The sequence below is a fragment of the Sciurus carolinensis genome, chromosome 1 (genome assembly GCF_902686445.1).
Source record: "Sciurus carolinensis chromosome 1, mSciCar1.2, whole genome shotgun sequence".
Taxonomy (NCBI): Eukaryota; Metazoa; Chordata; class Mammalia; order Rodentia; family Sciuridae; genus Sciurus; species Sciurus carolinensis.
In genome coordinates this window covers 151,776,188-151,794,905 of record NC_062213.1, presented here as the reverse complement: position 1 = coordinate 151,794,905, position 18,718 = coordinate 151,776,188, and the positions used below count along the sequence as shown (strand labels likewise).

Sequence of the window (18,718 nt, the reverse complement as noted above, 5' to 3'; positions counted from 1 at the left end):
CTCAGGATCAGATAGTACCAACATTTGGTATGCATTTATTCACCCTAATGCCAAGGGTTACTTACCTAATGCCATCTTTTTTCCCTGCTGAAAGCAAAGCAAGATTTATGCTGCACCTGGGGCAATTCAGCCCTATATTCTCTATTGATTGTGTTGCATTTATTATTGGCTAGCTATCCCTCAAGAAAAATTCACTTACCTTTCTAATTATGAAAAAAGCCTTCAGCCTGTAAATCCACATAAATCCGCATAGACAGCAGCTAAAATCAACAAAATAATGTTAGTACTTATACGGATGCTTCATCACCATTACAATGAAGTGCTGGTTTTAAAAATCACTTGAGCATTACATTACCACCTTCACATTAAACCCTATGAATTCATAAATCATTTAGAACCTAGCTCAGCATATATTTGCCTTTTTAATACCGATTTTTTCAAAAGGCATGTTGAAAACATGTATATATATATATATATAAATGTTTATAAAATTTCACTTGAAGTACTTTGAAGCAAATTGTTTTTAACACATTTTATTTGATTCTGTGGTAATGCCTTTGTGAACTATGTGCCAATTCCTAAACAAAATAGATCCTTGGGACATATCCTTTGGATTTGTCCTTTGCAAAGACCTTTGCAAAGTGCCAAATTCTAATATTGTTCTCATCAAATTTTTAGCAAAATGCCAATAAGTATAATTTCACAAGAATATTGTGTACCCATCTATTAGCAAGCCAAGAGCAAAGGGGCTGGATCAGCTAAGCTGACCTACTCACTTTTGCAAATGCTATTCACATATAAACTTACACACCTATACCTACAGACAGACATGCATTCATCCCACATACACATGTTTTAAACATACTCAGATATGCACATATAAACACATATTTGTGCACATTTATGTCTCAGCAAAATTAGAAGTTACTTCTCTCAATAAGCACTGTGGTCATTTATAATAATCAAAATCATAAATGTTAAATCCAGAAAAGTCCACACTGACCTTGGGGCTAACATCTGTTCAACAAGACTTGTATAGAACATTATTGCACTTGTTACCACACACAAAATTTTTGCTTTTTCACTAAATCACATTGACTACTTTTATAATTTAGTTTGAAATATTAAAAACCTACAGAATTTAGAAACTAAGGAAATTGTGCATTGTGATGAGTTTCCCTGTCTTTTATCTCTAGTTGGTTATGTATGATAAGAGAAATAAGACACATCCTTACTCTTCAAAGTATTTAAAGAAAATATCAAGAATCTGGTATAAGAAATGGATAACTAAACCTCAGTCTGATTATTATCTCTGGAATAATAAATTTCAACAGTGATAGCATCTTTTTTTTTTCTACATTTCAGTCATTCCTTTTCATTTTGTATAGAATTTTAACAGCTAAGTAACTAAATTTATATACAATAGGTTTACTCCTTTGGAAAAGAATGTGAATGTACTCCATAATTCACTTTTCAGTCCCCCCCACCACCACCCAACATCAATAAATTGTTTTTATGATCTTTTTATTTCTGTAGACTTAAATCACTCCTAGGATATCTCATTTAAGAAAAATAAAATGGCAGATAATTCTTGAAATTAATAATGCAAATCGCTTTCAGGAAAGTTCTTTAATTTTGCTATCTAGTCGAAGGATCTTTTCATGTGTCTGCATGTTTATGTTCCTTTTGTCCCCTGTAATATAGAAGAATTGGTGTGATTGTTAATTGTCCTTTTTAAAAAGAGAGATTAAGTTATCCACTAGTGAAAAACCTAGACCATGATGATGTTAGGATTTTGATAAAATGGGTTTAGCCATTTTATTTAATGCTAAAAAGAAAGTTGTGATTCTCAACTGCTGTCTGATGGTGACTAAGTGTCATGTCTGGGCGAGTGAATCAAGTGTAGTAGAGGAAACAGATGAAGATGGGAATGATACCGAGAGCAGAAGAAGAAACCTGTAATGAATTCTGGCCACTTCCAAAAACCTGCACTGCAGAGATCCGGCCAGAGGAACATGTTTCTTAAGCCCTGTCACTGGCAAAGAATGCAAACCAGAAAAGACATGGGAACTAAAGAATAAAAAAGAAAATACTAGTCAGTAGTGCTTAACCTGAATAATCTTGTTAGCTTAACTTAGTATTTTAATTTTCCATATTTAATATCCAGAAAACATGTGTATGGGTATATATAAACAAATTAATCTGGAAAAGGTAAATATTAGAAAACCCCTACCTGAAAAAGACAGGTAAGCACTGGATAACTGCCTGGTTATTTTCAGGTAATGTATTCTTTGAGTGTGTTATGTACATTTGATTTTTCAAACCCACAATAAATTCATTCCTAACTCAAGACCTTAAATTCAGAAACATTTTTCTTTCTTCACACTATCTGACGAGCTTGTGAAAAAAGAATTTACATGGCCAAAGCAGAAGAAAATTGTGTTATCTCCTTACTTTTTATTATATTCTATAGAGTCTCACAATAAATCCCATTTAAAAATATTTCCAAGCAATGCTTTTTAAAAAGTGCATGTGATCAGTATACAGATGAGTTAGTTGCATAACTGTTCTAAAGGAGGACAAATGCAGACCACTCAATATAACCAGATGAAGCCTGGCAAGCAGTCTATCGTGGCATATTATAAAGAGAAGGACCCAGTCTCCCTTCATAATGTTGGAGGACAAGTCCTCACACAAAATACACTATACATATACGTTTTTTGTACTAGGAATTGAACCCAGGGGCACTTTACCACTAAACTACATCTCCAGCCCTTTTTATTTTGAGACAGGGTCTTACTAAGTTGCTGAGTTTCTCACAAAGTTGCCTAGACTGGCCTTGAACTCTCAACCCTCCTGCCTCAGTCTTCTAAGTGACTGGGATTATAGGTGTGCACCATAGCACATTCTTTAACCAGGCTTCATTAGTAGGGATACTTGAGCACACGTACAAAGAATGACATGCCATGTCAGTCTCTTACAGATTCCCCCAGGCAAACCAAGCAGTACTTTTGTATCTTGAAGGTTAGGGGAGGAAAAGATCTTGCCCCACCCAAAAACTATTATACACACACACACACACACACACACACACACACACAGACTTTGTATTCGTCACCATGTATCTTTCCAATAGAGGCTGTCTTTCTCATGGTATGTGATGACTTGCTATTACTCTGGCTAAAATATAGATTTCTCCCAAAATACCTAATATTAGTAATAATAAAAATAGGTGTATTATCATCTGTTAAAAATAATAAGCCAGAAATCAGTCAAAAAAGTATAAATGTGATGATGCTTAAACTACAACATATGATTAATCTAAATAAATAAATTTGGTATCAAAACAATCAGGATTTATTTATACTGTATTCTAATAGCATAATATTTTTGATGTTGCTTTAGCCTTTCCCTCAATCTACCTGTTAATAATGGCCTAGTACTATAAATTTTGTGCTATACCAGTGTTAATAATATTTTAGATTAGGAAAAGGCATATTCTCTCAGAATTATTACAGACTTATAAAATTTATTTTAGGTTATGATTTGGAATACTGGAAATTCCATACTATGGATTATGTGGTTTCAATTTATATTCTAAATGGTAAGATCATACTAAAGAGACAAATTAAGCAAGCTTTAAAGGTGATGGTTTTTAACAATTGATTAATTTTATCCTGATTATTTTTATTTAGGTACTGTAAATAATCTAAATTTTCTTTAAAATTTAGTAAATAGCTCTAAGATTGTTATTTTACTTGTATTTCCAAAAAGCTGTTGATTTAGAATTCTTACTCAGTAAATAGCATATAATAACATTTCCAGTTAGGATATATGTTTTTCTACTATCAAACAAAATTAATTTTACCATGATTATTAGGGACTCTTTTCAGAAAACTATGGTAAACTTCTATTACATCACTAAAGAATGCCATACCATTTTCGCAATAGACCCCGTCCCAGCAAAGCAACATTTTAGACAATGGACAAGAGGATGTATCTCCTAGTGGCCAATGGAATCCTTATCCACTTGGGAGGCGGGATGTACCTCCGGACACCATTACTAAAAAGGTAACCAATTTCAAATTGATGACACAAACCATGAACCTTGCACATCCATTGTAATGTGTAATCCATATCTTGTGTCTTAACATCATTTCTAACTTCATGATAACTTTAGGCTAAATATTATCCTACTACAGGGAGTCTGGTTAACCTAAGTGCATTGAAAAGAATAGAAAATGAACACTGCCAAGTGTTCAGAGTTGGTAATGAATGTTTATAAACATCTTGTCATTACTCCGCAGATACTACCACTCCTAAGAGTAGGCTGACACAATTTGAATGCAAGTACAGAAAGATTTGTGACATACACTTCTGTCTCTCTTAGCTTCAGCAGTATGTTGTAGTCAATTTGCATAAAATAGAATTTGACCTGAAAAAAATTAATTCATCATTTTTAAAGTCATTCAATAAATATTTGTTGAGCAAGAATATGACTATTACTATGATCTGAGCACTTGCTGGATGCTAGAGAAACAAAAACGAATAGGATATAGTTTCTTACCTCAAGCAACTTTTAATCTAATGAAGCACATCAAGTGATAAGTAGGTACTTAAAACACCACATAATAGGTCACCATAACAGGAGCAGAAAGAAAACTATAACCTAGTAGGAGGTATTTGCAATGTATGGAGGGAAAAGGGATTTGTGTTCCATAATGTATTTTTGAAACTCTATGGAGTAATAAAAAGACATATTTTGATTGGTAAAATACAAGGCAAACCAAATAAATATTGAGACAAAACTGAGCCCCTTAATCAATCAGGAAAATGCACAGGAGATGCCATTTCACATAAACTAGGCTTGTGAAAACTAAGAAGTCTGAAAGACACATGTTGTTTGCAAACATATGAGTAAAGGAAACTCTTAAATTTCTTGGGGAAACAAAGTACAATCACTTTGGTAACAAATCACATTGTGAAGCCGAACATGCACTTATCTTGCATTTAAGCAATTCTCAAAATGTATTGAACTAGAAAAACTCATACATGTCATTCAAGCGCAAACTCAAATGTCTATCAGCAGGTAAGTATGCAAATAAATTGTGTTATTCACACAAAGAAATATTTCACAGCAATAAAAATGAGTAAATTATGATTACAATAATGTTTATAAACTTTCAAAGCTAATTCTAATAGAAAAATATTTGGGAAGATGTCATACACCAAGAATACCATATTTATAAGTCTCACAAACAAAACTAAAAAACACTCTTTAGTTATAAATACATGGGCAAGAAAATTATTTATACAAGGATGTGGTAAATATAATATTTAGAATTATGCTTACCTCTAAGGGAAGGTATGGGGTAAATTCAGGGAAGATGCTGATATGTTGCTAGTACTCTTCTACTTCTTCAGACCAATAGTGGTTCTTACATTCTAGTTTTTAAGCTCAGAAGTGTTCATTTTATAAATGTATTTCATAACTTATGTATGCATTACATAATTGCATACATTCTTTGTAACAGATGAATTGTTCTTGATGATAATTTTAATAACTTTTAAAGATATGTTAAGTATCAAATAACTTTATTCAAAGTAGTTGGTAATGCCATTGATTTGCACGTTATTCCTTTGCTTTCTGGGTAATATGCAGCACTGCAGGTAAACAGGATATGATGAATGTTTATAAACATCCTGAAGTTGGAATACAGGCTGTCACAGCAATGGAAAGGGAAGTGCTTAGGGAGGGAACCAAAGGAAGGTAAGAACAGAAGAATGATGTCAGATAAGGCTGGAAAAAGCAAAAATCAGATTATACTGGACTTTCTCCTGTAGGTAATGGGAAGAACATCAAAGTGTTCTTAACAGGAAAAGAACATGGTCAAATTTTCATTTCAAGAACATTTTGATAGCTTTTCAGAGACTGAACTGGAGAGGAAAAAAATGGAAGGAATAGAACCAATTAAGAAGCTTCTCTAGAAATCTAAGGGAGACTAGATGGAAGCAATGGGTTTTGGAGAAAATGAATAGATCCAGTACAGTCTTAAAGGGTGGCAGAAAAGCATCTTGTGATTGATTGGACGCAGGGAACAGAGATAGATAAGAGTTCTGAAGGTGATATTTAGGTTTTTAATTTGGTCAAATTAGTGATGTTCCATTCACCAAGATGGGAGATACAGAAAGAGTATAGGTGGAAGTATGAGCAAGGGAGGGAAACTTAGATTGTAATAGGTTGATCTGAACTATTTTTAGGGCATCCAACTGGGAATGCAAAGTGAATATGTGACTATATTTATCTGAAGTTCAGCAATCTTAACTGAAGATTCACATTTAAGAATCATCAAAGTATGTCATAAGTCAGCTATGAGTGAGACAGAAGGATGATGCATAACCTCATAGGACACCTGCCTTTAAAAGATGTACTTAGGAAGAATAGAGAGAAGGAAGAATCAAAGCTTTTATCAGTACAACGATGTCTACTACAAGCTATAGAAAATTGAAAGGAAATGGCCTTGAACTTGAAGGAAATATTTAGCTACATACAAAGTAGTGAAAAATCTAAAATAAGCCTCAAATTAAGTCCTCAGTTCTGTATTATTAAAGACTTCCGGTTCCCCCCACCTTTCTACTCTGCCACTTCCACTCTACTTTATTCTAAAACTGGTTCCTCTCTTAATGATAAGATGATTCCCAATGACAATTGGTGATAGAAGCTTCTTTCAAATCCATCAAGAGAGAAACAAGTTTTCAGTTGCTGTCTCTTATAAACAAAACATTTCCTCCTCAAATCTCTCAACAAGCCTCTTCACACTTCTCATTGGTTCGAAATAGCCAAGGCCTTCCCTATCCATTCTGTGCTTGGCTTTGACTAATCAATTGGAGTAGAATAGATGGGGCTCTCAAGTTGCAATGACCACAAAAAAGTGCAAAAGGAAGAATAAGGACCTATGGAGCCTTGGAAGCCCAATAGGGAAACATGTTTTAAGGAGAATGTAGTTAATAGTGCCAAGAAACACCAAGCCAGACAAGTATGCCTAAAGGCTCCTTGAATTTAGAAACCTAGAAAACTCAAGAAAGGAGTTTCCTTTTGAAAGGAAAGAGTATATTGCAGTGGGATCTAGAAGGGCTTATGAGGAACTCAGAAGGAATATTTAAGATGGCAGACATATGAACATATTTAAAGGCTAATGATAAGAAGTCCATCTTGAAGGGTAAGTTAGAAATATCAGATAGGAAAGGAAGGAAATCAACTTTTTTATGAGGCAAGAAAAGGTACCTGCTGGCAGGATATTGAGGGGGTTTTCATCAGAGTTAATGGTCTGTTGCCTGAACAAAGGAAGGAGTCATATTCACTTATGTCACTGCAGAAGGTACAAGGAAAAGTGTTGTTCATTTATCACTCTGAATTGGAACTAACAGTTATTTCCTTTATCCATCCACACATCCATTTTATATGAAGTCTGCTTCCAAAGTCCAATCATATCATCAGTACAAGTCATAATCAACGTTTGCCTTACTACTTGCTTTTAAGACCCTTTGTAATCCTGTGATTGATTAACCATCTGTGAGCTGATCAACCTTATTAATGGCTGAAATAATTGTTTATCTGAAAACTTTATATTTCTTGTCAAATGTGAAATAATTTAATATGTTTTAAAAATTTTTTAATCACATCCTTAATGCACAAAGTTATTTGAATCTTCCTGCTCTCATGATAAATGCTTCTGATTACCCTATATTATTGCAATTTTCCCACAAATAGGAGGTTTTAAAATCCTTGAATAGATAGGTCTACCAATTACCTTACCTTATTTAAAATGTTTTAAATATTCAAATTTAGGGATTTTTATTATATATTAGTTAAATATGTTAATAGTCATGAGTCTTAACCTAAAGAAATGAAGATGGTAACAAAAATATTAGCCTAGGTTATATTATTTACTGGAATAAGTGTAATGTTGCTTTATTATTCATCGGATTTATATTTTACTAAAAAGTGAATGTTTTTAAAAGTCGGTGTTACTTTTGTAATTGTCAAGAAATAAGTATTCATTGGACCAGACTTGAGAATAGAAAGCTAGAAACTGAACAACAGTAATGGGAAATCAAAGTAGAATAAATGGTGAAAATTCTTAGGCATTCCAGTCTACTTCTCAAAGCCCCTGCAGAAGATTTAAAACAAAAATCTCACCTCAATGCATAAGCCATCAGAGATTTGGTAGAAAATCAATTTCATAGAAAGACTGATTGAACTTATGGCTCTCTGCTATGGCTATAACTCTTTGGTAACTAATGTTGGTAACACTCATGGCCATTTCCAGCAGTACTCCAAGCACTGTAGAGGAAAAAATGAGGGCACCTTCCATAAAGCAGATCCCAGGATTCAGATGCATAAAATAACTAGGCAAAAAGTGCTCACCTCTCAGCAAGAATTTTGTTCCTGTATTTACTCTCACTGTCCAGTGTACCTGAGAGCAGTTGAGCAATGCCAAAATGTCAAGGGTTTAAAGTTACGTCTTGTGTTTTTAATGGTGTAATAGCAAGTAACCATTTGTAAATTCCCTCTTGTATGTCACTTGCCAAAATCTTAACTTCTGATGTCCATCAACTTAAAAAGTCTAATCACTACTAGAAGGATATGTCAGTCCAAACCCACCAAATTCCAGGAAGTACTACAGGAACACTTTAAAAATTGCTACTAAAAACTTTGGCAATAGTGGAAAGCAACCATGGTTTCAGGAGAAGCACTAGAATTTTAGAATCCTAACCATCACTTCTCTCCTTCCTTTAGTCTGTTGGATTATGCTGCAGTCAGTATGGTAATATTAGGTACTATCTATTAAATCTTTGTATCAAGTATTGTGTTAAACACTTTAATGCATTTCCTAATCTAATCCTCTCAACAACCCAATGAGGTAAGCACTACTGTTTTATATATTTTATAAATTAAGTCACCTAAAATCTATGACTACATATTACTCTCCTGTATTAACAGAAAATAATATGAGGGTCACAGAGTTAAAGATCAATACAAAATATATGTAATTTTAAGATCAAATATTATACTGATTCAGTCAAATTTTCCATAGGCTTGACAAGGCTTTTTGCCCTAATTCTCAATGACACAAACTTTTAAAGTATTAGAAGTCATAAGTAGATTGAATACCCCTGCAGAGATTTAAAGTTGAAGGATGCTACCTGTAAGGATATAATAAAATGTTGAGGCAGGAAAACTCAGCAATAAAAAGGTTAAAATGACATATTAAAATAAATGAGACTTCAAACACTTCCTTTCTGAAACAGGTAGGTATGACATTATGAAACCTAGTGAGGTGGAATCTAAAAATTCTTTAATATGTAAGGCAAGTCACTCAAAGATGTCTTTTAGCGTTAGTGAGTCTTCTCTCCCTGATTGTCCTTTCCTGAGTATTCTAGGTTAAGTGCATTACAGCTTGACATTTAGAGAAATACGAATGAATAATCAATATCAGAATGGACACAGATGAAGAGACAATTATAAAATTTTGCTACTTTAGTCTTGACTCACAAACTTACCTCTCATGATGAAATTGCTGTGATTTTCTCATAACTACAATGTCAGTTCAGCCCATTAAGGGTTTGGGGACTGCTAGTGTTATCATCTTTGGGGCATGCCCAGGAATTTAAAGAACTTATCAGGAGAAACTAGAATAAATGATATGGGTTTTGTGTTTGTGTGTATGTGTGTGTGTGTGTGTGCGCGTGCGCGCATGTGTGTCTTCATGTTCTTAATATACTTCCCTTCCTCCACCTCACCCACAAGCTAATTTTTTTCTTTTTTTTTTAAGTTATAGAAAGTATTTTGAAAATATTTTTCAATAAGTTTTATCAAGTTAAGTAATATTCATTCTCTATTTTAATTTTGGCATTTGTCAGTTTTAAATATAATACATTTCCATATTTCTTTCTATATAAATATAGAAATGTAAGACCTAAAATATCTTTTTGAAATCATAAACTGCTTTGCTGTTGTACATCTGGCCAAACTGTCATTTGTGTTTTAAAACAACTGGATCAGCTAGGCACAGTGGCCCACACCTGTAATACCAGCAACTTGGGAGGCTGAGGCAGGAGGATCACAAGTTTGAGGCCAAAATAAAAATAAAAAGGGAGTAAGGGTATAGCTCTGTGGTAAGGCACCCCTGGGTTGAATCCCCAGTATGACAAAAAATAAAAATTAATAAAGCAACTGGATCAAATTTCTACTGAGGTGGATTTTTCACTATGTAATAAAAATCAGTCTACTGTAGAAGTTCAGAGGATCAGAAGAAACTGATGTTGTTTTTAAATAAGTAGATATTTAAAAGTAAATATAAAAACATCACATTATCCCATACATTTAGAAATTTAAATAACATTTTATTGTTTTATACATATTTAACATTATAATCATTAGAGTTATTAAATAATAACTCTTTTTTTTCCACCAAAAAAGAAATACTGTTATCAGTTAGTTGTATATGTGGAACTGTAATAAAAATAACTATAATTCTTGGTGTTTATAATTTAACTGAGACTCAGCACAAATCTCTGGAGATCACTTATGCTAAAGAGTGGGGAGGAGTTTAGCTTATTTACATAGAGATAGAGGAAAATCTGGGATAGATAAGACACAGATAAGGACATAAATATTGGGTAAAATAGGGGTGGTATGGAGTAGAGAAGATCTTAAGGCTCTCAAACAGCAAGTCAAGATGTGGAAGAAGCTGATATAAAAATCAACCAGGTAAACCTTGTATATAACAGACAAGGGAAATGGAAATGTTTCTTATTTCCATCAACATCAAGTCATGAATATCTATTGGAGGAACTTTGGATTATGTAGAGGGAAATGGGGGGGGCAGAGTTATGAAAGATGGTGGATTAAGACAGACATCATTACCCTATGTACATGTATGATTACACGAATGGTGTGAATCTACATTGTGTAGGACCCCAGAAACGAAAAGTTGTACCCCATTTGTGTACAATGAATCAAAATGCAGCCTATAAAAATTAAAAATAACAACATGATAAATAAAATTTTTTTAAATATCTGTTCCAGATAGAGTAAAATGGAAATTGAAAAATGACTCTAAAACCTGACTGTCAATGCTATAACTAAACATTTCTTTTATAAAAACAAATAATGTCAGATAGGGTAGGTGTTTGCTTAGGTTTTGTACTTTTCCCCTCCCCACAAAAAATACATTGTTAACAGTGAAGAACCTCCCAGGAGTAATACTTTTTTTCTTTTTCATCAGTCCATAAACAAATGTGAAGGATCTTTGTCACTGTGAATAAAGCCAACCTCCTCCCTGGCTTTCTCATTTTCTTTCTCAAATCTTATTTTTCTCTAGCAGATATTTCACTGATAAGAATAAATTTTACTTCTGGTTACTGTGCAGTGCAGTAAAACAGTTCAGAATTCCTTAAGCCTTAAACCAAATTGGAATTCCTTACTGAGAGTCATTTTGAACTCTAAGCATCTTTCTAAGCTAAAAGAGATCTTCAAGTTGGTGGGTTGAGATTATCCTTGCTTTCCTCATCCTCGTCCCCTCACCCCACTGGCCAACATGTCACCTAGAACTTGGTACTGAACACTATAAAGACTGCATTGATTCCAATGGCAATAACATTCCATCATGGGACTGTTGAGGAAAGGTGGCTTCAACACGGCAGTTAGATGTTTTTGCTGTCGGTAAGCTCTGCAAAACAAGAAATGAGTCAGTGAAAGGGAAGGCTGATGAAATAATACAATTACAGATTTTTTTAATGAAAAAAGTTCAGCCCCATCATTGAGCCCCTGAAGAGACATTCTTATACAAATATGTACAGTTTTCCTCTTGACCAGAAGTTGCTTTTGTAAGGTGACAGAAAAAAAGTGGATCAGTGAGAACGTGTCAAATATATCCAAATACAACCTTCGTCCTTATTAAGACTCTGAATATCCATCTCTACTACTACTATTTTTTGTTTGTTTGTTTGTTTTTGTTTTGTTTTGTTTTGTTTTGTTTTGTTTTGTTTTGGAGTCTTTGTCTCTAGAAATAACCTAGAACTGATTGTGCTACTAGTAAGTACTCCATTTCACCCTCTGGTTGGAAAGAACCTTTTAAAGGATATTTCAATTGATACCAGTTGCCTGGCAAGCATTCAGATTTACTCTCACAAACACTCCTTCAGGTCAGGAGGTTAAAAGTAGCAGAAATTGGCAAGTGTAAATTGTATGGTATGTGACTTTTGTAGTTAGAGGTCAATTATTGTTATGTACATGAAACATTGTTAGAGAAATCTCAAAGAGGAACTCTGATACTTTTATTTAGTGATAAATCAGTGACATATTAAGAGACCTATTAATTTCCCCACTTAACAAATCTGTGTCTCTATACCTACTAAACTTGCCTCAGCATGATTTTTATGGTAGTAATGTTAATTACTCCTCTGGAATAGTATAAAATACCTTTTGAGGTCTTGCAAATTTTAATATAAAGAACAACCCAAAGAACAATTACAAAAACATCCAGGGTCTCAAATCAAGTTACACTCATTTTATGTAATCAACAAGAGAACTCTTAATCAGATAAACTAAATACACTCATTTTAAAAATAACTTAATTGATTGAATTATCATGTTATCTTTTCAGAAAATCAACACAGTCATGCATTTTGCTGTACTAGAGAAAAAAGAATGACTATATCCAATTAAATTCACTTTTCCCCATAACTGCAAATTATTAATAAAAGATAGAGGTGGCTTATATATATATAAACTTTCTTGTTAAACAAGAATTATTTGCCAAAGCAAGATTACATGGCTGACCCAGAACTGGGAAGAAAAAAAAGTACATGACCTGGAGGAAGTAAAAAATTCCATGAATATAAGACCCTTCTGAGCAGTTCCATAACTTATTAATAGCTGAATCAGAAAGAAGGGTTTGAAGGAATCAATGAAATAATTTCCTCTATTTAATGATCCATTTCAAATATTATTTTGTAAATCTGAAAAGTTAGGATGATATATTTCTAATCAATTTATTTTGGTACTATCTAGTTCATAGATATACTAAGACTTATGTAATTAGATTTATTCTCAGAAGTTATATGGATAGGAGGTTGTGGAAATGTGAATGGAAAAATTCTCTTAAAACAAAAGTGACAGCTGAATAAAATATTGCTTAGTTTCACAGTCACTGTTGTGCTGGATGCAGCTTTATTCTTTAACCTACAAAGTACATCCCTTTGTCTCCTAATACCAGAGAAACAATGCAGCTGTCTCTAGTATTGAAGGACATCACTGTCACAAAATCAGGGATTGTTCTCATCCAGACTGACTCTAAATTATTCCTTTAATAAAAGTGCAAGCCAAAAAAATGTCTATCAAATAGCTATTAAATCCGAGGTAGAAAATAAACTTGTCACAGATTAAAACAGTAGAAAGAGTGGCAGTTACTTAGCCCATCAGAATTTGACATAGGTGTTCCTTAAAATAAATGACTATTCTTCTTCAGAAAATTGAGATAACGCAGTAACATTTATATTGTCTGTTTTGAAAGAAATTTAAAAGAAAAAAACAAAATTAATACAAAGCACTAAAAATGTCCATGGTTGAATATGAAATTTGGAGACCTAGATAACATGACAACTGGTGGATGGATGATCAAGGATTGTTGCCAAGCAGAGATCCTCAAGAGGATAAGGTTCCAGTTCTTGCCATTTGGTCTTTTTCTGATTTGCTCCACTAAGTGGAGATTTCTATGGTTTCTAAGGTTCTTAGAAATCTTAAGAGTGAAAGAAATTGTTGACAAACATATCTTTACTGTTAACATTTTCCTCTTCATTTTACTGTATTTTGGGAATGTTTGCAAGTGTCCTCACAAAGCATTGCAGGTTGAAATGTGTAGGCTTAGACCTAATGCCATTATCCTACAGCTAGGGATGTTCTATTGTTTTTTCATTTCAGTTAATATCTTCCAATTCCATAACTGTTTTGTAGGTTGGCATTTAATCATAGAAGAGATTCAGTAAGTTAGAGATGACTGCTATCACTTCACGGTGGCTCACACCTGTAAACCCAGAGGCTCTGGAGGCTGAGGCAGGAGGATCACAAGTTCAAAGTCAGCCTCAGCAACAGCAAGGTGCTAAGCAACTTAGTGAGACCCTGTCTCTAAATAAAATACAAAAAGGGTTGGGAATGTGGCTCAGTGGTTGAATGCCCCTGAGTTCAATCCCCCGTACACCCTACCAAAAATATATCTACAATGCATTCTAGGTTGCTCACTAAGGTGCTTAACATCATAGAGATTCTCATATCATCATCACAACCTCAAAGGGCATGGAATCGAGGAACACAGAATCTGAACTTAGTGTGTCTGAGTTAATAGCCTGCTCTTAATCACTACATTGTGCTACTAGTATATGGTATCCCGCCCACTCTACCCAACAACAACAACAACAACAAAAATAGAACCACTGTACATGATAGCATAGCTTTGTTGTGATTTTAAGTAACCCTCAATGACCCGTGTGGGTACAACTTGCTATTATTTCTTCTCTTCCATGTTCAGAAGAGAGAAAGAAACCATGGCCCCAGTCATAAATTTAGAAAGAATTTTTGAGTCCTCTTTCTCTTGCTTTTCTTGCCCTTGCACAAATCAGAACTTTTAGAGATTCTGCAATGAATCAGTTTCCCAAATGTGAATTTCTTTTAATCTGAAATATTTACAAGTTCTTTAGTCACCTTCATGACTCTCAGAATGAGTCATCAGGGGCATTAAGTATGGCTGAGCAGTACCCAGAGATCTTTCCATCATATTGAATTTAGTTCATTTTGTTAGTTTGCACCCTGAATAAGTTTGCACATCAAAATTTTTCATTATATCATCTATGATTCCTGTCACTCCTCCCTGTTTGAAAGTCTCTTCAAAAGTTACCTGAGAAATTTTGAGTCCTGTCACCCAAACCACTTGTGAAATTTATAAAACTACACTGAGTATTGAGACAATTCCAGAAAAATAATATGTAAAAACTAAAGTATGCACTAAATTGCAGTTAAAAATTATCTCACCTTCTTTATCAAGATCTTGCCCCCTTTTTTTCTTTTAAGCAAAAGTTCAGGAGAAACTGTCAGCTTTAGCTTTTGTTTAATTAGCAAGCATATTAAACTTTTTCCCATCTGGGAAGAAAAGACAATAATCCTTACCTACCTCATATAGTAGTTCTGCAAATTAACTAAAACCATTGTGTAAAATGCTTATCACAGTACCTGTCATATACATGTTTGATTAATAGTAACTATTATAATATTTATTATTTTGGATAAAAATCTGTGTTAATTGGGGAAAAGCTAACTTTCTTTTTTATTTTAAATTAGATTAATTTTACTTTATTTTAAATTAAATTTTTATTTAAATTAAAATTAAGTTAAATTTTAACTTATAAATAAAACAAAATATTATACATATCAATGGAGTACTATGTGATATTTCGGTATATGTATACATTGTGTAATGTTTAAATCTGGTTAAACATATCTATCTCCTCAAACATATATCATTTCTTTACAGTGAAAACATTCAAAAATCCTTTCTTCCAGGTTTTGAAATGTGCAATACATTATTATTATCTATAGTCATGCAATTGTGCAGTAGTACACTGCAATGCTCACTCCTACCTTACTGTAACTTAGCACCTTTTCATTAGCTGTCCCTCCCCTCTAACTTGCATTAAGCTCTATCCTATCAACAGGTTGTTAAGGAGACCAAGGTCATGGTTTAGCATCTTTTGAATTAGTTATGATAAATGCAGAATAGTTTCTTCATCTGGACTGTTGTCATGAAAACTTATAGGGAAAACAATGAAGATGAATCACAGCAACCTAAGATATTAGCCATATTCCTAGTGTCTTCACTAGGAATATGTTCAGGGTAGAGTAGGTTCAGGGTTGGTGGATTTTCAGAAATTAGAATGTGCGGAAGTTTGTTGACAAAGCTTTAACTGGGGAAACATGGTTACTTGAGTGAGACTTGCTGATTGACTGCTTTTCAGGAGCAGTTTCTAAAGTAAGTTGTAATTGATTGATTATATCAGATTTAAAACCAATTTTTTCTGCTAGTTGTTTGTTTCTTGCTTGAAGAAAAATCATATCTTTACTCAGCCATTAACTTCTTATTCTCATTGCATTATTATTTACTGTGTACTAAGCAATACACTAATACACTCAATATATTATAGTGTCTGTAATCTTTTCAATATTCTATTAAGCTCTTATCATTATTATCTACAATTTTCATGTGATAAGCTTAAGAAATTTGCTTAAGATTACATAACTAAAAAATAACTGAGTAAGGAATAAATCCCAGGTTCATCCAACTCCAAATATCATTGCTATCTGTACTACCTATATTACCCTTTTAAAACTAACTCCTGGCATTTATATAACCACCTTCATTTCTATAATTTTGCCATTTCAAGAATGTTATTTAAATGAAATCACATAATATATGACTTTTGGGTTCTATGGAAAGGTTTTATGTGAATATAAGTACCTGGAACCTCTTAAGTTCCTGGGGATAATGCCCTGGAACACAATTACTGGATTATATGGTACTTGTATGCAGAGTGACTCCACCATTCAACATTTCCACTAGTAATGTGTAAGTAATCCAGTTTCTCCTCATCATCTCCAGAATTTGGTGTTATCACTGTGTTTTGCTTCAGTCTTTCTAATAGATGTGTAGTGACATTTCACCATTGTTTTAAATTCCCATAATGGCTAATGATGTTGAGCGCCTTTTAATGTGTTTATTTGCCACTATCTGTATATTCTCTTTGATGAAATGTCTCTTCATGTGTTCTGCCCATGATCTGAGTGGATTGTTTACTTTATATTGTTGGGTTTGAGAGTTCTTCATGTATTCCAAGGACTATCCTTTGTCATATGTGTTGTTTGCAAATATTTTCAGCACTTCAATAATATTTTGAGTTTCTTAACATTTAAGTCTGTGTTTTATTTTGAGTTAATTTTTATATATGGTAGGAGACATAGGCTCATTTATTTTGGCTAAGAATGTCCAACTAGGCTAGTATCATTTGTTGTAAAGATTCTTCTCTTCATTCCTCCATTTTTTTTTTTTTTCCCGATGCTGGGGATCGAACTCAGGGCCTCATGCTTGCAAGGCAAGTACTCTACCTACTGAACTATCTCCCCAGCCCTCCATTCTTCCATTTGAATTGCATTTGCAACTTTGTCTAAAATCACTTGGACACATTTTGTGGGTCGATTTGTGGATTTTCTATTTGATTCCATTGGTTTATGTGATTCTCCTTTTGCAGATACCACATTCTTGATTATTATTATAACTACAATAAATTTGAAATCAAATTGATTCCTCCCACTTTATACTTCTTTTTCACATTCTTTTTTGAACATTCTACTTTCATGTCTTTCTAAATTTTAGAATAAAATGTATTTGATAGGAATTCACTAAACTAGCGCATCAATTTGGAGAAAAACTTTTCTAAGTCCTTGAATCTGTAAATATGGTACATCTCTCCATTTATCAAAAGTTTCTAGATTATCTTCATCAGTATTGTGTATTTTCAGCATGTAAGTCCTATACAAGTTTTGCTTATTTATTCCTAAGTGCTTTACATTTTTTAGGAATATACATGATATTACCTTTTAAATTTCAGTATCTATTTATTGATTGCTAGCATCCATTAATACACTTGATTTTTTAATGTTTATTTGTGTCCTGTGGTCTTGCTCAACTCACTTGTAAATTCTATATTTTTTGTTAATTCTTTTTAATTTTTTTCTGCAGAAAACTGTCATCCACAAGAAGGGAATGGTTTATTTCTTCTTTTTCAAACTGTGAAGCCTTTTTTCAGAAAAACTCCTAGCATTAAATAAGAACTTGTACATTGAATAAGAATGGTGATAGTGGACATTTATGCTTTCTTCCTGATATTAGTTCTAAAGGACTTAGTTTTTCACCATTAAGTATGTTAACTGCAAGTTTTTGTAGATGCTATTTGTTAAAATACAGGAAATTCCCCTTGATTCAGGAGTAGTTTCTGATCCAGTCTGCCAACATCTTATCTTTTACTTTGTATATCTGACCCTTTAAATTTAAAGGAAGAATTGATACATTGAGATTTAAGTCCTCTCTCTCTGTTTTTATCATAAATGAATGTTGACTCTTCAAACATTTTTTCTGCTCCATTAATGTGATTTTTCTTTTGTAGCCCATTAGTATGATGCATTACGTTGATTAATCTTCAAATATGAAACAAGTTCTCTATCACTGGAATAAACCTGACTTAGTAATGATGTATAATTCTTTTTATATATTGCTGAATTCAATTTGCCAATATTTTGTTAATAATTTTTTGCATCTATGAGTAATACAGTCTTTGATTTTCTTTCTTTTCCCCTACTTCCTTGTTTCTCCTTCACCTCCTCCTTCTCCCTCTTTAGTTCTTCTGGGTAATACTACTTTTATAAAATAAAATTGGAATAGATTCTGTCTTCTATTTTCTTGAAGAGATTGTGTAGAATTGGCATTTTTAGTTAAATGTTTGGTAGAATTCTCCAGTGAAATGATCTAGTCCCAGAGACTTCTTTCCTGGGAATTTTTAAATTATAAATTTCATTTCTTGGTAGTCATAGGACTATTTATTTTATATTAGG

General features: G+C 33.2%; 1 protein-coding gene across 1 annotated transcript in view; it reads left to right on the top strand.

Moving 5' to 3' along the window:
• Positions 1-18,718, top strand: part of Lrrc7 (leucine rich repeat containing 7) — a 518,752-nt gene that overhangs the window by 448,900 nt on the left and 51,134 nt on the right. Inside the window, exon 23 of the mRNA XM_047519214.1 lies at positions 3,952-4,071. Coding sequence (XP_047375170.1) covers positions 3,952-4,071 — 120 coding nt within the window. The remainder of the gene's footprint in view (positions 1-3,951; positions 4,072-18,718) is intronic.